The sequence below is a fragment of the Amphiprion ocellaris genome, chromosome 11 (genome assembly GCF_022539595.1).
Source record: "Amphiprion ocellaris isolate individual 3 ecotype Okinawa chromosome 11, ASM2253959v1, whole genome shotgun sequence".
NCBI lineage: Eukaryota > Metazoa > Chordata > Actinopteri > Pomacentridae > Amphiprion > Amphiprion ocellaris.
In genome coordinates this window covers 10,179,324-10,201,136 of record NC_072776.1, presented here as the reverse complement: position 1 = coordinate 10,201,136, position 21,813 = coordinate 10,179,324, and the positions used below count along the sequence as shown (strand labels likewise).

General features: G+C 39.0%; 1 protein-coding gene across 2 annotated transcripts in view; it reads right to left on the bottom strand.

Moving 5' to 3' along the window:
* Window positions 1-9,859: 9,859 nt before the first annotated feature.
* The window catches only part of fign (fidgetin), a 29,667-nt gene continuing 17,713 nt past the window's right edge, over window positions 9,860-21,813 (bottom strand). For both annotated transcript variants that reach the window (XM_035953224.2, XM_023281073.3), the window contains one exon: window positions 9,860-17,409. In XM_035953224.2, the coding sequence (XP_035809117.1) occupies window positions 15,173-17,401 (2,229 nt within the window). In that variant the 5' untranslated portion in view covers window positions 17,402-17,409 and the 3' untranslated portion in view covers window positions 9,860-15,172. The remainder of the gene's footprint in view (window positions 17,410-21,813) is intronic.

Here is a 21,813-nt window from a genome sequence, read left to right as displayed (position 1 = left end):
TGGCTGCTGGCCAGCAGTCAAACATACAGGATCATTTACAGTACGCTGCTTCTCTTTGGGCACCGGGGTGTCTGATTTTACATGCCGTTGTTCTGTTTTGTTTGGGTGCTACTGAGGCAGTAATGGATCTGATTGAAAGCTGAAAACTGATTTGTGGTGAACGCAGAGATTCACAATTTGTAAAACAAAATCACAAGGACGTGTTAAAATTGTTTCCATACAGTCCAATTAAACACAAACTCAAGGAGAATGCTCCCAGCTTGAGTGGTAATTAACATTTGTGCATGATTTTAGAGAGGCTCCTTACTTGCTTTAGCCACATGCTAATGCACTCTAACCCCATTTATAAATCAGCGGAGGAAGAAAACAAATATTAAGTTTAGGAAGCAAACAAATTACTTTGCAGGTTAGATGAGCGCGAAGGCCAAAGGCATCTTTATCCAGAGAGCTCAGACTTGATCCTTCAGTTACGGTGAAATTGATTTTTATGCAAATATGTCTATCGATCGCTGTGCCTTCCTTTGATGGAACGGGAGGGAGAAAACTGCATGTAATTAGATAGAGATAATCATTATGGAATAATCAATTAATGGAGCATGTTTACATCACCGTAGAAAAAGACAATCTGTTGTATACAAGCACTCAACAATTTCTAACACTAATATGCTTTTGTGGACAGATTATTATTAGGTTTAGTATATTGTCACACAGAATAAAATATAAGATAATTTTCTAGTTTCCAATGTTTTCATGGCTTTTCTGTGTATGCGTGCACCAAACCTGATATTCTCTGCTGCAGATCATATACAGTGCATTAGCCTTAGCCCCCTCTGTCTTCCTGACCAGTATGGCACAAACAATGCCACATATCAGATCCCTGCGTTCTCTCCAGAATAACAAGAAGGGAGTGAAGCAGTGACGTGAGGGGTCCAGTCTGAGGGGCTGACAGACGGATAGCGAGCCAGCCTGTCCCTTATCCTCAGACAGGCAGATGTCCCCTCTCCCTGCGTGGCCGGCTGCTGACCAGGGGAGAGCCAGGCGGCTGCTGAAATGAAGAAACTTGAGAGCTCCTCAGGGGGTGAGCTGGTCATTTGATGTCCAGCACAAGGGCAGGGTGTGATGCTGAATGAGCTGAGGGAGAGAGGCAGCCTCTGCAGTCTGTTACAAAGGCCCGGTCTGATAGGAAGGAGGGAAAAATACTGAGCACAGACACACCATTACTATATTTCATCCATTTTGTCAGAGAAAATGGTCATGAAGCACATGCAGAGATTTGGTGCGGGCAAAGAATCTTTTCATAAAACCGGTTAAGTAAAAGCTAAAATTGTGCGCACGAATCACAGTGATCATTATTATCTATTAGACTTGAGCAGTTATCGGCTTTGTTATATCCAAGAAATGTGCATGATAACTCAGTGGACAAAGGGGGAGTGATACTGACACAATCTACAACTGAAGTCCCATTGAAATATGTGAAGTGCAGTCACAGTGGAACCATGGCATCTCTCTTACCTGGCCTAGGTTCAGTCTTGCAGGCAGCAGAGAGTCCTTTGAAGGCTACAGAGAGGAGATGAGAGGAAGCCCTGCCTGCAGAGGGATCAACTATGCCGAAGTGCCAGCACCACAGTGCTGTAATTAATCGCCAGCAATGGCAGCCTCAGTCTTGCAGCCTCGCTCAACTTCTCCCTCACGACAAAACCTGCGGTCAGGAGATGTTAGGCAACATTAACTGCCTGTACCATTTCCATTTTCTGAGAGGTGGTGGTGTGTGGGGGGTGCAGGGGTGTCCCAGGGTGGGTCTGTAGATATAGGACTACTGTGGGGGCTCAGGCGAGGAGAGCGACGGTGCATAAGCCATGGCTATGTACCTTTCATCTTGGAGGAGATTTGGAGAGGTTTCAGACCACAGAGACTTCTTAATTCTCACTAATTCATTTGCGTTCCAGATTCACTGGGCCTGGGATAACCTGAGAATGATAATGAACTCGCAAGGGGAGTGCATGGTCCCTTGCCTTTGAATGTGCTCAGAATAGATTCAGATAATCTTTCCTTGTGAATCTTTCTGGAGGAGAAGAATCCTATTAGGAGTGATTGCTTGTCATGAGACGTTCTCCAAGTTTGGGAGGTTTAGCTCGTGGACACACATACCCTGCTGTCTGAGGACATAACCCTCACATGGTGGTTCTTTTAAAGCACAGAAATGCAATATGGATGTAACCATGAGAAAATGTATCTGAGTATAGTTTTCGATTTAAAACTCACACTTTATAATGAATATTTATTTGCAAGCTACATGATCTTCAATCAATAAATTCTACCCACCAGCTTATATAAAAATCAGCTTTTTTTTCCTCCTTGGAAATCAAGTTTCACCCAAACAATACATTATCATTACAAATAAGGCAGCAAGCTATTTACATTTATGGATTAAAATGCCACATTTTAAACAGCCAGACCTACATGTTTAAGGGAAGAAATGTTTGCTGTTCGAAAACTGCTACCTTTTATTCCCACTTTTCAGCAGCATGCAGCATTGAGATATGTTTACAGTTACACTCAGTTTAATAGTGAAGAAAACTTCCTTTACAAATAGAGCTCATTCGTCCAAACACACTTTTGACATTCACAAGCTAACTGTGTTTGTCCTCTGCTGTCAGATCATAACAGAAATTTGGACTGAAAGAATTTTCCATATGCTTCTTTAGAGCAGGCTGACAATGAATAGAGAGATTTTCAAGAGATTTATAGGTCTGCGGAGTTCTAAGGGATAGATTGCAAACTCTTGTGAAAAAAGGGAGGGAAAGCTGCCTTACTTCAGGGCTGGTCTCATCTTTGGTCAAACAGAAGTGAGCTTAATTTGTGGGTCTGCCTGGGGAATTTCAAAGGAAAAAAGCTTTGAGTGACGCCAAGCTTGAGCTCCCTGATGTTAGTGAGATGAATGAAAGCAGGGTCTATAGGCTACAGACCTTCTCACACTCTCACATTAACAAAGGTCTTTTAAGTTCTCATCAGGATAATTGTATAGGATGCAATAAAATGAAAGACAGTGTTTTAGAGGAGCCAGGCAGCCCTTTTCAGTCTGATGAAGATATATTCATTTGTGCTAAAAATACACACATTTACACAGCTGAGTACAACCAAAGCAGCAAGACAACATGTGATTATTGCTGTAAAATTAATTTTGGTTATAGACAAATGAAAACTAATTGTTACAGTCTGTAGTAGTAACTTCATTTCATACAATAACATTTTACCTTTGGGTCCTCTTATTATGTATAAGCAGCATATAAATGTTTAATCAGTTGCTGAAAACAGTATAATGTACTTGAAATCAGATATATAGTTATAAAGTGTTACAGTATGTGCACAGTGTACAGTTTTTTAAACAGTAAATACTTCCATGAATCTGTGCATGACTATATTGGTAAATATTATGTTTTTATTCACCCAAACTACACGAAAAGGTTTTCACGGAGAGAACCGTTAATATAAAGTATATACAATAAATGCCTATAATTAAATTATGTAGTGTTACATAATAAAGTGTATGATAAACATTTATTAAATGTTTATAAGCTGCTAAGAGATGCTAAAAATAAAATAAGGGCTTAAATTCAACACCTTAGTCTTACTGATTTAAAGTTTTTTGTCCACTTCTTCGCTTTTGGTCGAGAAACTATTCAATCTAAAATATTTCAGCTACTTGGTGTTTACTCACAGTAAAACCATAATTCTAGTGAACCAAATAAAAAAAAGACACTCATTTCTGAGCTGGTTCCTAGTGCAGAAAATACAAGAATTCCTTCTCAGTCTCTTGGTGTTTTTCAAACAGAAGACTTACTGTGCTGTTGTATGGAACTGGCTGGCCTTGATAGAATGACCTAACATTTTGACAGGACAAAATATAAAGCTGCTCTTTATTCTGTGGACAATTCACCAGATGCAAGCATGGGAATGGCTTTAATCAATATAAATGTGGGTGTACTGTATGATTTATTCCAGGCTTTGCTTTATGTACAAAGAAATCTCGGACATTGTAAACAGTGCGAGCAATGATGGGATCCCACTCAATTTTCCCTGAAAGCTTGTGTTGTGCTGGTTGTAGCGGTGAAGTATTTACAAGTGGCTATCTGATCAGCCTCGCAGGCTTGCCAACGAGACAGATGATTAGGTATGGCAAACGAGCCTCATCACCAGCTAATATTGATGACTCAATGCCGGATGACAGACAACTCTATTTGTATCAAGATAAGGCCCTGATAGTCGTGTACCAATCAAAATTGACTTATTATTGAGCATAAAGAAAGGCATTTGTAATATCATTAAATCCAGATATGCCTCTCTTCACATCTGGCAGGCAGCCATGCGTGTGAAGAAGGGAAGGGAGGGTGGGCTAAGGGACAGAAAGAGAGAAGCAAAAGCAAGGAAGAAAAAAAAAAACACTCGGGGCAATCATTCCTGGCAGTGTGCTGGCAGCTGCAGTGTTTTTTGTAATTTCAATATGTTTCTCTGCACCTCAAGCTTGGGTGCAATAACAGCTTACAGATTGCTTATGTCATCAAATTTTGACAAACTTCTCAATTGCTTTTGACCTTCATCTTTAGCCATCTGCTTTTTCTCCTTTCTCCTTATCTCCCCCTCAGTATATATATATATAGAGAGAGATATTTACCTGACAGTAATTGTGTACCTTAAATGGAAAACGCTTGAAAGCAGATTATTTTTGAAAACAGAATTAAGCTATTATTTAAATAAAACTTCAAGCGAGTGATTTGTTGGCCTCTCGGCTCCAGCCAAAACAAGTTATGAACATGTCATGTCATCACTGTTTACGTTGATATGACGAACTCATACATCTGGAAAATATAGCGCAACATTCATTTAAAGCTGATGAATTCAGTTTCAACGGTTAGTCGTCTTTTTGCTCTGTTTTTGACCTCCACCACCACTTAAAGGAAATATCTGGAAGCTGCATTCTTCTGTTTGTCCACCAGCTAGCAGCTAATTTGACTTAATGGTGCTTAGTTGGTAGTGTACAATCAGCTTTTAGAAATATTTTGCTGAAAACAAAGCAGTCAGAGTGAGGCTTTAGGTCAGAAAATCGAAAAAAATTAGTTGAAAGAGCCTATAAAAGTACACTAGAGATGAGAAGAATTGCAGATTTGGGTGATAATTCATCATATATTCATCTCTGATTGGGACTCCTCTTGCCACAAGATCTTTGTTAACATCAAAATATTGCTGTTTTAATGTAGTTATATCCTCATCAGATCCTGTCACTTCTCTACGTCTGTCTTGCTGTTGCACCACATTAGTCACATATATCCCTCTTAGTCCGGTCAGTTGTGTTATTGTGATGTGAGAAATCCTCACTTGTACGGATCAAAAGCATAATAGACACCTCGTAAACTGTAAACTGACAATGTGGCATTAAGGAGTATCTTGTTCCATGAGCCGGTGATCAGAGTAAACAACACGCTACGTATAATATAGTCAATCCACAGTTTGACATTTCCCTCTGATTTTCATATCTTTGCCTGAAATGACAGTCTGTGTAACATGTGGAGGCTTTAAAAATGCCATGGCTGATATGAAATCAATTTGCATTTCCCCAGTGCCTGGATAACATGGCCCTGTCAGAGGACCCTGCAGATCTGCTGGAGATAATGACGTTATAGAGGGTGGCTTGCACAGTGGAAAGGATGAAATTGAAAGAGTGACGTTCTGTGTTTCCCATGATTGCCTTGACAGGGGGAAGTGTGGCTATTGGACATGTACTCTTCTGTCTTTGCTCCCCATTAGGTTCACTTGTTCCCAGTCAGGGGTTAAGACAGACTAAAGAGATCCACCAATCTGAATAGTCAAAGCCCACCTCGCCTATTGCATTTCAGCGATATCAACTTTTAAGTGAAGCAATGGTAAAACTATAATTAATCTTATTAATTGTACCACATTGGCTGTTAAATGTGTTCTGTTCTGAATTTTTTTTTTTGACCTACAGTGCAAAATAGCACCAAACTTTGCAATTAATTAGGGATTCCACAATACTAATTAAGAGATTTGTGAAAATCTGATTTTAAGGCCACTTTGGGTGTTATGTCTCAATTTGCACAATTTAATTAATTAGCACGTTTATTGTCTATTAAATACCTAAAAGAAATGGTATTTGAGGCCCATTTGAAGAAGTTATTAGTTTTTTTTTTTTTACAGATAAAAGGAAAGACAAAAAGCGGGAAAAATCTCTATTACCTTTACACTGTCTCACTAAGTTGTCATGTGTGAGACCTTCATTATATATATTACAAAGATAATATCCAAATTATGATGATCACACTCAAAATTGTGCTGCCTTCATAAAACAATATTACAGTACTCCAACCAGCTGGTTGTAGATATAGGAAGTGAATGACGCTGATCACGTTGAAACTTGATCATACCTGTTCAGGGGATCTGCTTGTTATGAGCAGGTGGTGAAGGATAGGGACAGTTATATTTGCTGCTATGAACTAGGATTTTCCTCACTCTGCCTATTTCAGGCCGCTGAATCTGAAAACGCTGACCTCTACACCCGCGTCTTGCTCTCTCTGCGGCGGCTGAAGAAGAAGAATATATTGTGAATGTTTCGGCTGTTATCTAACAATTTGTGAACGGGAAAGTAATGAATTAATTGTAGTACTTAGCAAACGCTTCAGATTTCTTTCAGTTGTGCATATCAATAGGCCTCACCAGCAGTATGGTAACAATGTAAAATCATGAAAAAACAAATGTTAGACTAATAAAAAAAAATACAAAAGAAAATGAGCACTTTCAGCCTACAATTCAAAATGAGTCACTTGAAGAAAGTTACTCAAGTTGAGTACAATTTAAGCTGCTTTCTCCACTCAGCTATGATGGAAATACTTCACATTGCACTCTACCACAGTTATTTTTTTATATTTTCAAATGCTGGTGAAAATTATATACATGACAACCGTGTTAAATAACAAAAATACTTCATTTTCTTGCCATAAAAAGCTTCTGTATGGCTGTTAAGAAGTGAAATAATTTTTTCTCGATATTAGAACAAACAGTTTGGACAGCTTTAAAAATCAATGTTTTATATGTTTCCAAATTTAAACAGTAAATCATGCTGAAGACACACACATATTAAATGATCTTTGTGGATCTTTTTGAATTCATTTCCGTACACCTCATTATTTTTCAAATCGAGATAGAATTGCTTTTAATGCCTGGGGATTAGAAAGGTCACGTCATAAGTATCTCTGAGCGTACGGTGGTTTTGATGTTGCAGAGGGATCAGTGAAGTACAAAATGTGCTGTTCTCCATTTTATTACAATAAATAAAAACAGTCCACTATGTATGCACAAGTGGTCCATCGGGTCTAACGTCTATATCTGAAATTACACCGCAGTACTCTGGGATGTCCCATGTATAAGGTGTTTGGTTGCACAGTATAAAGGACGCAGACTGATAATGAGACATCCTGGCTCTAATCAACCTCACAAAACTCCGCAGAGGAGCAGGAATGTCGGCCACACCAATAACAGTTTTCAATTAATAAAAACATCATTTTGTCCAGTCCCGTGGGACAGGGATAACTTGAGGGCCTTCCCCCCACATAGTGTGAACGAACCTTTGTGCTCTGTAGCTGTGTGGGTGTGTGTGTGTGTGTGTGTGTGAGAGACACACTCAGTCTCTCAATTGTACTCACAGAGACACACGAGGCAAGAATTTATACTTGTCTGTATGGTTTGTTAGCACTCAAGAGATAAAACTTTACATGTTGCTCCCAATTAGCACAGCAGTGACCGTGCACTGTCTCCTGTGCTCAGCTTCCCTTCTGAAGAGGGTCTATTTATGTGAAGGCTCACGAGAATGTGAGAATTGAGGCGAGAGAGAGGAGATATGGACTGTGTGAGATAGTGTGCGAGTGTGTGTGTGTGTGTGTGTGTGTGTGTGTGTTATGAGGGAAAAAGGGTTAGAGAGAGGGAGTGAAAGAACGAGATAGAGAGAAAGGGAGAATTGAAATGGCTTAAGCATTCATTTTGAGTGGAGAGACAGGTCCTATTAGCATTTAACAGCATTTGTGCAACTTGGTGCCGGGGTTATGATGCAAATGAGGAGGAATTAAAACTGGCCAGAGGTTTGTCATTGATGGATTGCAGTCTGGCAGTGCTCACACTTCCTAGTGTCCATCAGAAGCGATTACTGTGTAATTAAACCTTATTTCTGGACTCTCTAGTGCATAATTACTTTGTGAATGTAACCATCATCTAAAAGCTACAAAAATGCTTTACCATTTAGTCTAGCAGTCAGTTCCATGGGCTTGTGTCAGATATAGCCATCAGACGGAGCAAAAGAACTGTCACTTTTAATAAGAGGCAAAAAATTAAATGAAACAGTATGCTTATTACAGAAAAATTAGGCTTTCAAGAGTTCTTTCTGTTATTTGCATAATTTATCCCCCACCCCGCACCCCACCCCACATACACACTCTGTAAGCTTTAGGCAATTTCCCTCACATTTAAATAGATTGCACATTTAAGGCTACTTAAGGAAAATTATCACTTTGCATATTTTAATTGTTATGAAGGAAGTGATTTGAGAGAGGTCTGTGGCTCATCCTCTTGAGCCATGTGGTTGCGGAGCTGTCTGATTCGGCTGCTCAGCGCTGCAGCTCCACAGATAACCTCCGAGTTCACACACATCCACTCCAGTTTCATCAGAATGCAAATGAAGCACAGAACACTGGGACAAGTGGATCTTTGATATTTACAAAATAGCCACTAATAACTTGAGTGTAATTTGTTTGACTCAACTTTATTTTTCTCTTATCAGTCCTGATTTTTTCCCCCCTCTGGTCAAATGGCTCTTGTTTAAATATTCAAGAAAAGGAAACAAAGACATGTTTGCTGCAAGGATTTCAAGATTTCTATCTATCTATCTATCTATCTATCTATCTATCTATCTATCTATCTATCTATCTATCTATCTATCTATCTATCTATCTATCTATCTATCTATCTATCTATCTATCTATCTATCTATCTATCTATCTATCTATCTATCTATCTATCTGTTTAATGTATTTCACTTTCTGTTCTAGGCACAATCCCAAGTGAAGTGTTAACCATAAAAACAAAGCATGTGCAGTGTTTTCATCTATACATCCAACCACCCCCATCAGTAATGCTTAACATAGTGAAAAGAGCAACCTGCAAAAAATATATGGAGAAACTCAACCACAGTTCAGTGTAAGATGTTACTGATGGAAAACACATTGGGTTTTCATCTTGTATGGATTGTCTAGACACTTACCTTCTGGTACAGTCCGCATTTATCCAAGTTTAGCAAATCAACCACACACACAAAAACACGTGTAATGCAAGACTTCTAAAAAATTTTCTTGGCATTGTTACTATTAAACTTATTTGATGGAAAACACATTCAACCCTATTTCCACAAAATTAAACAAATATAATAGCATACAGGAGTAAAATGTAAGTGTACTTTGGGTTCAATTCAGTTTATACCTTCAAGTATTTTTTTTTTCATTCAGATCTAGGTTACCTTGAATTGTTTTGACTGAATTACTCCAGTTTTCCAGTGGACATATTTTTCAGGCAGTGTGCTTCAGCATAATACTGATGCTGAATAAGGTTTGAGAACAATTCCGTCCTCCAAGGACACTTCTCCATGGGGGACTGCAGTGTTTTAAGTGTTAGTATTCTTGCCTTGACAAGCTTATCAGTCCGCATGACAGAAAGTATTCAGATGCTGACAGGCACTGATAATATGAAATTACCTTTTTCACACCCCTTCATTTTGCAAATTAGATAATTTTACTAATCTGAAGAGTGCAGCTGAAATCTTTATTTAGAACAGCTCTGTGGAAATGGAAACATATTTTATTTGCAATCTTCAATGCAAAGAGTGTATGTTTCTCCAAATAACTGGTGTAAATAACATAATGCAGGTGAAAAGTTTTTCTTTCTGTAAAACCAGGGTTACTCTTGTCATGCTAAGAATCATGAAATAATTGGAACATGTTTGATTTCATTTTAAAATCCACACATAGATGATACTGACATACTCACAGAACAAAAGAAAGAATTGCTAGTTTATTCTCTCCATCCTCATTTGTGTTCATTGTGCAGAAACTTTTCACACATGTACCATCAGCAACTTAATTATACCACAGAAGAGGGATTTTCTAATGAAAGAACATTACAGTTTTGTAAATTGTCATGGATCAGATGTGTTACTGACGTGAGGAGTGAAATAAGAAGTAAGTTTTGAATTCAGCCACTGCAAAGTGAATTATTTTAATTATATTCACATTTAGCACTAATGAAGTAAAAAAAATGACATAAGTTGTAATTGATTTAATATTTTCTGTCACAAGAAGTTGCTTGAAATGGAAATGTGCAATCTATCACTCCACTTTAAATGTAATCATGGAAGGGAAGGTACAAAATGCATCCAGAGTTCAGGAAAAAAAAGAAAACACCTTTATTCAGTATTTCAATAACCTTTATGTACCTTGAAATTAAAATACATTTAAATCGACTGTACTGTCAGTATGGCAATACATACACACATATAAACATGTATGTGGTGCATTATCGTATGTATGCTGTATATCATTAGCAAATGTACAATACGTACAGCTATGTGCAAGTTTATTCTCTGTACATGTATATGAAAAGTAAAAATTCAAAATTTCCATATCTTAATGTTATCCCCTCATATTTGCATGTAGAATTGCCAGTGCACATACATACACATTAACATGCGCACTACGACAATTCACAAAGGATTAAAGCAATTGTTTTCTTTTTTGTTTTTTACTAAAAGAATTTGCATTGAAAACCTTGCAGGAGACAATGTCCACAAAAGTTCAATGAAAACATGGTACTGTAAATGAACCGTATGTGCAGGTTAATTTCATCTTTATCCTCAAGGTGCCGTATTTTTCGGTGACTTGTACTTGACAGTGTAAAGACAGTCTTTTTGAGGTAGACTGCTCAGATTCAAGGGCAAGCTTTTATTTTATTCCATTTTTTTTGTTTGTTTTAAGTTTTTATCCACAAATGCATGACATTCAAAATGACAGGACATGAGTACTACATGTACAATATGTAGCAATGAGGTAGAAATGGTTATAAAGAATGCCAGACTATAAAACTAAGATGTAATCAACATTTTTAAGCAGTTCTCAACAAAATGCAATTACAGAAATACTGAGAAGGAAAAAAAGGTGTTTCAAGTGACTGAGTCGGTACCACTGTGAGACTCGATGTGCTTATCAAAGGTTACGTTCAACTGTTGTTTGTGACCTCGGGCCCTTTCTTCACCTTCAATAATAAATGATTTTTTGTAATGATAACATCTACAGCATGTGAAATATACACCCTATCTGGATATATGTAGAATTGTTTCGTTCATATCAGATCTTGCCCTTTTTTAAAAACTTTTCATCAGTTGTAACAATTAAAATCATAAAATGTAACTGTTGGTGTGCCTTCTGTTACATTGTGCTCTATTGCACTGTTCGGGAGACAGTGTAAAAAAGAAAATACAAAAATGTGACAGGATCTTTTTGTTGTCTAAGAGATTACAAGTACTACTTAATCTGAGTGGAACATTTCCCCTTTTTAACACAAATCTCTGCTGTTCGTGAACAGTTGACCTCTTAAATTTGCGAAATCTGTGCTTGTCAATGGCACTTAGGGCTTCTTAGCGCCCTCTTGTCAAAAGCCTTTGTGTTCACTTATATTCAACAATTGTATTGCAGTGTAACAAAACACTGCATGGTGAGTGACATTCTCTACCTAAGATATATGTTGCATTTTTTGGGACAAACAAATTAAATTATCCACATTTCTATTTCAACACCAGACAGAGGTGACGGACTGTTATTAACTCTGACAGGGGCAACTGAAAAATCAAGGATTGATAAAAGTCACATATCATACTGTGATACAATAACTTAACAATGCCAATGTTGTGTTTACATGGTGGCATTAAGGGCACGAAACACACAACTTTTTCAAAAGCATGTTCATCATATTCAACAGAAAGATGTTTGACTTTGGCTTCAAGAAAGAAAAACGCATCAAAGTGCAACAAATACAGACACGATACTTAAGGGGAGTAATTTTAAGGGAGGCTTTCTGCTCATTTCCAACACTTTTCCACTTAAAGCAGGAAAAGCAACATTCTCCAACTTTATGACAACGTGCTTTCCCTGAATTCTGGCCTAATTGTGTGTAACTACACGTTTGAAACATCTAAATGGACAGTTTCATTTGGTAATTGTAAACAATTGTATGCAAGAAGTGAGTCTGACTGGTGACTTGACACAACACACAAAAAAAATGCTTTGTCCAGGTTTGGTTAGTCCACGTTTGAACAGCTTAAATGTACACTTTAAATCTGTCTTTCAATTTCTGTGGTTAAGACTAGGAGTTAATCCACCTTGTGAAAAATATTTTTAACTAAAACTCAAAGGACCCATCTCTATATAATCTGAAAAAACACCAAACACAAAGAGGCATTCATATTCTACACTGTTTTCCAATCTAACAAATGAAACGATCCTGTTTCTAGGTTGATCAAGGGTTAGGTTACTGTTTTACTAATTACTAAAACTCATCTGGATTTATTTAAAATGCTGCCACTTGTCTTATGACTTGAGTCACTGCAGCCATATATTACTGTTGGCAATCTTGTATTTGCCAAAATGAAGTGGCTCCATGAAAGTTTTGGATGCTCTGTAAACATCTTGATATGGATCTGAAAGAGTTAATGATACCAAACCAGGTGGCAGTGGTTCATATACTTTGCAATAAAAGAAGAGAACAAGTACAACATGTGCAACGGGCAACAAATATAAAGGGACCTACTTTAAAAAAAAAGAAAGAAAAAAAGGTCCTTCTGTGCCTCTGCAGTTTAATACACCTACAGTGCTATCTACTTCAGTGGCATTTTTCAATGTGCAAGTGCTTTGCTTTCCTTACTGCGCTGAGGACATAATACATTCAATACTTGCCAATTCATCTGCCAGACCTGCTCTTTTGTTGTTGGAAATGTTGCATGGAAACGTACTGATTAATGGCAACAAATAACGATAAATAACACGGCAACAGTTTGAATGTGAAAATGACAACATAGAATAAAAATAACAGCATTTTGTATACAGACCAAGTGAGACTAGCCTTCGAGACATATTCTTAAAAAGGAATGCCACTCAATTCATGAATGTTACAGTTACTGCCCAAGAAGGTCAAACCAATTCTTTTGTAAACTTTATGTTAACATAATGGAATAATATTTTTAAGAGAGTATACTGTGAATACTGTCACATTTAGAGTTTCTATTTAACAAGGTCTAACAAGGTATGGCAGCAAGATCCAGTGGTGAATGTTTGCTAATACAGACCAAATTGTCCTAAGGCAAAGGTATCATGTGTCCCAAACCTGATATTCAGTGGTATTCCCCTTTAAGTGCATTACGTGGCGTGAAAAAGCGTTCTTGGGAGTTATCAAAATGTAAAGCTAATAGATTTTGCACACAACAAAATACTGTTTGGTGTTCTCTCACAGGGATTCTTCATCAAACAACCAGAATAGGCGCTGACATTTTGCTGTCTTTGTGAATTTGTCTTTCAGAGATAACAAACTGAGGTAGAAAGGAACTTAGGTTATACATAATCCTTAGGTTTCATTAATGATAAAACAGCAGCAAGATGGAACGAAACAGCTCGGGGCAGTTGTCTTCCTCAACCCCAAGATGTTTGTCTGCACCTTTCGAATTTCTCTCAGCTCTGCATCACCACAAGCTGAACAGCTGTGTCTGCAAACAGGGAACTAAACAACAGGATCATTGTATTTGATGTAAATGAAGGTTTTCTGTGTGATAGCCAATCGGAGAAAAAAAAAGTGTTCCTCAAGGCTACAATTCAACATACATAATGGTTCCATTCTTTTCAAAGGCAAATCTCTGATCATAATACAAGTTTCCATTTCCAACAAATTTGAAGGTAAAGAATCCTAAACAAATGATTTTTTTGTCTTGCAGATAAACCAGAATTACTCTCATACATTCGTTGTAGGAACCTTCTCATTTCACTTTGAGCTTTTTGAGGTATTATATAGCCTTTCATGTTTTGATGATGCAATTTCAAATGCAAGCCAAATGCTTGTGTAGTGTGTAGTGCTTCAATACAAGCTTATGAGGTACTATACATATCATCACTTTCCTGAGTTTTCAAATAGAGAACATCAAAAGAAAAAAAATGGTAGAATTTTACACTATGGATCACTACTGTAACAACATTTTAACAGGAATTACATAGTAATTTATTGTTTAAATTGAAGTCACCTTGTAAAATAAGAATATCAATTCGAATCATTTGTTTTGTTGCCTTTTCATTGTCAAGTCATCTATAGAGGAGAGGCTAGTACATCAACTAAATTTAAGTTTGCTAGAATGTTACGGTAATTAAATGATTTACACATACATAAGAACCTGTGTAAGGTAATGAAGCCCAACCAAAATTATACCGATAAATTTAATTAAGCTCAAATTAACCACAACTGTTCACAGAGAGCACAAAACAGACACAGCTGAAGAACACTGCTCCAATGAAAAAGCGAAAGCAAGTTTTTTTTTTGTCACATTGTAAAGCTTTTTTTATATATATATATATTAGCACGTCACCAATGAAGATTGTGAGGCAAAAAAGAAAAGAATCCTACAAGAAAAAAATTCAACAGCACCACCTCAGGCACTTCATAGCAACTAAATCTCAAGATCAGCAGAATACTATATATATGTGTGTGCGTGGATATATGTATGTATCCACACACACACATATATATGTATATGTATATATGTATGTATATACAAAAACGGGGGGCGTCTTCTCTAAGTTGTTTGAGTTTTCTTGAGCACATGGCTTCAGCCACATAAAGCATTTAATTGATTTTAACCAATGTGTGATGTCCAGACTGCTGTCTTCTATCTGAAGCCTGTAATGACAATCCCTTTGCTCGATATAATATGTTCATGTCACCACTGTTTGCTTTTTTTCTTGTTCACTGAAGGCCAAACACTTATTTGTATTCAACAACTGGGTTTAAAGAAATTGCTTTTGATGGGGCTCTTTCATTGACTACAACCAAACATTTTATTCCACTCAGTGTACATGTCAAGTTCTTTTTGTGATATGCTGGGCTGGAATTTGCAAAACACATTGTCAAAGTCTTGGTAGGAAACTGGTCTCATCTGACTGGGATGGATGCTTGACAGGTCAGTTCCTGGCATGCCGTGGAGAGGACCTACCACAGCCTCCTGACACAGCTGGGCCACATCTAGTCCCGAAAAGCCCTCTGTCCTCTGAACCAGCAGTGACATTTCTTTGTCACTAAGACAGTAGTTGTGCTGTGAGAGCAGCTGACTGATTATCTGATGTCGTGCTGTCCCATCAGGCAAGGGGATGAGCAATCGCTTGGCAAAGTACCTCCGTAGGGACTCTGGGATCTCTTCAGGCTTACTGGTGGAGCAGACCACGAGCACATGGTCCTCAGCAGAGGTCAGAATACTGTCAAGCTGTATGAGGAGCTCAGTCTTGAGGTGATTCACTGGACTTTCCTCGCTGAGCTGGGCTGACAGCAGCAGATCGACCTCACTGATAAAGACGACTGCTGGTTGGCGACATCGGGCCACGAGGAAAGAAGCCTGGATGATCTTGTCCCCTTCGCCCAGCCACTTGGTAACCAGTGCCGAACTGCTTAGTCGCAGAAAGGCAGCCCCCAGTTGGCTGGCCATGCATCGCGCCAGCAGCGTTCTACCAGTTCCCTGAGGTCCAAATAAAAGGAGGGTCCGAGGTAATGTGGCAAGCCCACTAAACATATCAGGTCTTAAAATGGGCCATAGAATCTCCTCTTTGATGGCTGCTTTGGCCATATCCAAACCTGCAATGTCACTCCAGTCCACTGGAGAGCCCTGTTGAAGGACTTCCGTGGTCACCATCTCCACCAGGTTGGAATCACTGTTCTTCAGTTGTTCCTCTGCAGCATGGATGGACGAGGTAGCCGTACCTATGTCAGGCCCTGTTAGGGAGTGAGAGAGGTGCTGTCTGTGCTCTTCAGTTTGCTCACTCATGATGGGAGATCCAAATTTGCTGTAGGGCTCACCAGTTCTCAGATCACCCGCAGAGCTTTTGGTTGATCCATAGGATGGAGGAGTTAGTGCTCTGCCAGAGTGTAAGTTAAATTTTCTTTGCTGATCAGAAGACAGTGGCTGTTTGGTTGGCTTAAAGGCTAAAGAGGAGGCTTCAGCGTTTCTTTCGAAGCCACTGCCCCTGTTAGAGTCTGAGATGCTGCTGTCTGCTATTCTGTACATCGGGCTCTGCGAAGAGCGCTGTTGGTTGTAGTTAAAACTACCATAGCTTGAGTCCATATCTCCATGTCCGCTCATGTAGAAAGCTTTTCGTTTTAATGAGTTAGATGTGCTGCCATTCAAAGGTGTTGGTGCAATTGGTGTGTGATTATGGGACTGGTAGGTGTAGCCAGGCAATGTGGAGGGAGGGATTGGTGTCGGAGCTGCAATACCGGACGGCAGATAAGCAGAAGGAGGGGGTGCTCCCCCTGGGCTATAACCAGGGCCAACAGCAGTCTGTGAAGCATACCCTGTTGGTGGATAATTGTAGTTGGGAAGGTTTGGAGACCCAGCGTTGTAGCTCGGCACTAAAGTAGGAGGAGGAGGTGGGGGTGGTGGTTGTAATAGCCCGGCGCTGTGCAAGGGAGAAGGATGTGGGGAGGGGAGGGCGGGGGTACTCTGGCCGCTGTAGCTAGAATGCAGGTAGGAACCGTTGTAGCTGGCAGTATATTCCTGAGAGGGGAGGCCCGAGTGGAGAGTGGTGGCTGTGTGACTCCCACAGTTACTGCTGGAATAGCTAGGCTCAGACAAGCTGCTGGCCACCCCCGGGGAGCTGCCTATGCTAGCCGACACATCTGTAGGGGGTAGGGCAGCTGTCATTCCAGCTTTGCTCACAGATATAACATCTGGAGCACAGTTCATTGGGTAAATCCCCTCCTGCCAGGACTCATTCTCTGACTTTCGTCCATTCATGAGTCCAGTGGTGCTATCAGAGTAGGAGCACAGCAGGGCTCTTTCATTTGGGCCTTCTAGGATCCCAGAGTACTTCTCTGCATATTTCTTAAGCAGATTGGAGGCAGTCAGTGCAGAGATGTCATCGTTTGCCCACGCATACTGGTATGTTCGCTGTAAGTGCCCCCGGTAGGCCTCTACTTTGTGAGCTGGTGAGCGGGTAGTGGATGAGATGTCAAAGTGTTGTTCTGCCCATTGTGTGTGCTCTGGGGTCCACTGCATCTTTAGACCTAAATATTCCACATAAGGGAGAAATATGTCAAAGTCAGCACATTATATTTGATATTAAATCTATTAAATATTCTATAGAAACCAAATAGTAAAAGATCAAACACTGAGAAAAAACCTATATATGTTTTTCTAATTGCTTAGGTGGAGAATGAAAAATTACAAAGAAAAAGCAAAAGCATTACAGGCATAATCAGGGAAAAGGGAGGTTTTTTAGTGTCAGAAAATGTTAATATAACTTGAGTCATAATCTCCAAATGTCTCTAATATGACAGGCGGCACTAACTGAATACACATCATGGTCAGTATGAGGATATGAGACCCAACACCTGGTTACTGTGGTATAATCCACCCAACACAGAACAGAATGACACAGACATTGCAGGTCAGTCTATAATCCAACTCTCATCTGAGGCATTCTGAGACAGTTTCAAATCTGCTTGGAGGAGAGCAGCAAAGCAATCTTCCTTGGCAGCGCTCTGTTGCTTTCATCACACAAACCCCTCAGCCCAGCATGAATTACATCCACATCGAGTCTGCCTACTGCTTCCTCGTCGACACGGTGAAGAAAAAAAAACATGCTTCACTTGTCTTTTTCTCTGCAGCCTCTCTCAGCCTCTCTGTATGGCCTTAAGGGGTTTGAATGACAGACATAATCAAGTTAAATCCGTAAGTCAATCTGCAAATAAAAGTTATTCTTTACTCATGCTGTCATCTTTTACTCTGGGATTATCAGAGGAAGTACTATACCCCCAAAGAATGTAGGCTATTAGAGATTACAGCTCAAAACAATCTCAGATAGTGTACAGAGTCTCACACATCTTGCATCAACACTAATCTGACCAAAAGCTACAAGGAGATATGAGAGAAGATGAATTTAAGCAAACTTCCCCTGCCCATTAGAACGTCTGTCTCTGTTAGTAGGCGCTGCACTGCTACATTTTATAAATCAGTAGGTTAAGTCCATATCACAGGATTTAAGCAACAAACAGCTACTGTCCAGAGGCAGATTACAAATGCAGTGTTTGTCTGTAGATTCCCTTCTGACTCCCTCCCAGCCATTTGCCCACCCGCCACACTAGACACCAGCAGCTAATTAGCAGGATGATGCTGCACTAATTGTGTTAATTTACAAGGTTTTAGTCAAAGGGATCCATGCTATAGCTCACATGGTTGTCAACCACCCAAGCTAATGATTAAGAAAAAAAAAAAGCCGGGGAAGAAAAATATGGTATGGTTGAACAGAAATGTTTAAAAAAAAACGTACAAAAACACAAATCCTATTATCATGGAGAACATTGACAAAATAAAAGAATAAAATTGCAAAAACTCTTTCATACCATACAAATACAAATCTTATTTATTTAAATGCACATTAACTAAAAATAATGTGCACTTTAGAGAATACCAAAAGCAGCCACTGATCACCTCACTGTATTAGTCTCCCACTATATTCTGTGCCAGCTGTTATTTATGTAGGTGGGTGCAATGCAAAAGCAAAAGTTTTTAAGAGGAAAATATTTTTTTTCAGTGCACCCTGACACACCAGATTTTCTCTCTCTCTCTGTCTAACACTACAATAAAATACCTGTTTTACAAACTGTCAAATATAATAATAATATAATTATTTTTTCCACGTTACTGCTGAGGAAAAATGTTCCAACAATCAAAACAGTATTTGCGAAACAGCAACTAGCACTTCACTGTCTGCCAAAAATCTTAACCACCACTGACACTGCAGTGCAAGTATCAGGATAATAGTTTTTGTAAAATCATTCAGTGGAGTTCCTTAACACTCAAGGCACATTTTGTCAATAGCAAAATTGCACACAGCTTACTGAGTGAGATTCTTCTATCACTGACAATCCTCTCTGAACAATGTGCCACTTTGGACAATCACAGAAGTGCTACTTGCAAAGTGTTCTTGAGACCACTGAGCACCAGATATTTTATAAAATGGATCCTCCACGATTATTGAAATACTTGAGATTTGCGCTTTTTATAGAGAAAAGAAGTCTATATTAAATAAAATACTAAATCCATACAAAAAAATACATACATCCTGCAGTCACATGAGTAGCTGAATTATGTGAGACAAACAAAAGAGAATTAATGTTACATACAGCAGCGAGAACATAGTGAAATTGTCATTGCAATTTGAATTACTGTGAAAATGATTCAGTGCAACCAGTTTCTTCTTAGTAAGAGACTTAAAGTAGAATGTGAATAAGAATCAGACTTTAAATAGTTTGATATAGACAAAGGTTATGGAATGGATGGTAAATGCATCCCAGGAGACAGTATGCATATGCCTACTTAAAAATAGTATAAACACACAGAAAGACACAGACACACAATTACACACGCACACACTAACCTATAAATAGACACAAATGCATGTGCACACGCAGACACACATATACACACAGTACATTAGCATAATGATCTCGTACTTTGGTATTACGGTAAAATGTTGTCCTTTATTCTACCTCATAGAAATTCAAATACAACATCCACAGGTTCCTTTGTCCTTCTTTGAAAGGGTATAATTACAGAGCGCTCTATTAGTGGAATGTTTTCAGATAGCCTCAGGGCTCAAGCTCAAATTCCACTGATCAGCCACCAACAAATAAGGCCTTTGTTAGACTGTTTTCTGTTTGTCAATTCATAGGTCTCAATGATCCTCTGTGCTAAATTGTAGACGATCATTACAAGAAAAGAAATTCTTGCAGAAAGTCTGGACAGTTCTTGGAATTATCTATCAAACTCAGATCTGAATGAAGATTTATTTGAGAAGCCACATATTTGTCTAAGACAAAAATATACACTGTAGAATCACCGTTTCTGTTAGAAGAGGCATCCTGATGATATATGCTACATGTTCTATACCCAATCTCACACTCATCAAAGGAAAGAAGACCAGGTGGAGCCGAAATGCATTTGACATGTGATGCCACGGTGTCATGCTGAGATATGGTGTTTAATTTCTGGTTCAGTGATCATCATGGATGAAACAGAGATGCTGACCTTTTTGGGAACTATTAATCTGGTAGCCTAGGCCGTTTTTAAGCAAACAAGAGTGGGCCTCCACTCTGTCCATCCTATTTCCTAGTGCGTAAATTGGACCACCGCTTGCACAATTCTCTATTCATTACTGTGCTGCTGAAAGGAAGCACAGAGGTGGCAGAGTGGTTTTCTTTTCCTTTTTCTGTGTATGTGCGTAAGTGTGTGTGTGTGTGTGTGTGTGTGTGTGTGCACGGGGGAGAACAAGAGGAAGAGAGAGACAGAGACAGAGAGAAAGAGAGAGAGAGAGAAAGAAAAAGCAAAATGCCTTCCAGGAGGGTTCCCAAGCATAAAGAGCTGGACTTTCCTACCTCTTTTTGGTTTTGGGGGAGGGGAGATGGGGTTTGTTGAGGGAGAGGGGGGAGGGAAGTGAAAGCTGTCGTAATTGAAACGCGGCTTAATCAGACTCATTACCATTTTTACCAATTTGCACCACCAAAGATGCTTATTAGGTAACTGTGTTTAATAAGCCGCTCTTTAGAAAACTAACTGTAATGAGCTCTTTAAAGTCAGACTTGAGCGTGATTATGCACTGGAAGTGTTTTGCAGAGCTGAAGCAGACTGGTACATTTAGTCATGTACAATGTCATAATTAAGCTGCACAAACTCTGCACTTCACACCACACAATAGTCCCAGCTGAGGCAGTAGACATACTGAAAAGTATTTATAATTACTGATCATTACAACCCTGGGATTTTCATCACCGGACGTAAACATAATTATGGGAGCTTTTGCTTTTATTCTGCACACACAGAGCTCTCGACTTGACAAGCGTGCAAATATTGCAGACAGACAGTAATTATGTTTATAAATAAAAACAAGCTCATATTCAAATTCACTGGAGATATTCTAAGTAGGGGTGGGGCAAAACATTCTAATACAATGTGAAATGGTAATCGGTATAGCTACAGACAGGCATTCATCTCACATATCAAGTTAAGACTATTTAAACTCAATTTAGAGCTCCATGTGGCAGTAATTCCAATCTTTGGATGGCAGGGCGCCATTTAACCCCTCATTTAGAGAAGATATGCCTTCCTCAGTCACTGTCTTCTCCAGGGCTGCTGCTCATACATTTCACAGTCTGACCACCCATGGCAGCAAATTACTTCATGTCTCTACACTATCAAAGTCCATTGATCCCAGTGGATTCTATTCTAATCCAAAAATAAAAGGTGGAAAATGGCTGTACATGCATGTGCTTTGAGTATACTTTATTGTAGTTAACCTGCCAGTCAAGCAGACGACTTCTGGTGACAAGATCTTTTTTTGTAATCACAATAATACTTCTGATTATACAGGGAGAAGTGAGTTGGAAAACCCCATGTGGCAGACGTAGCAG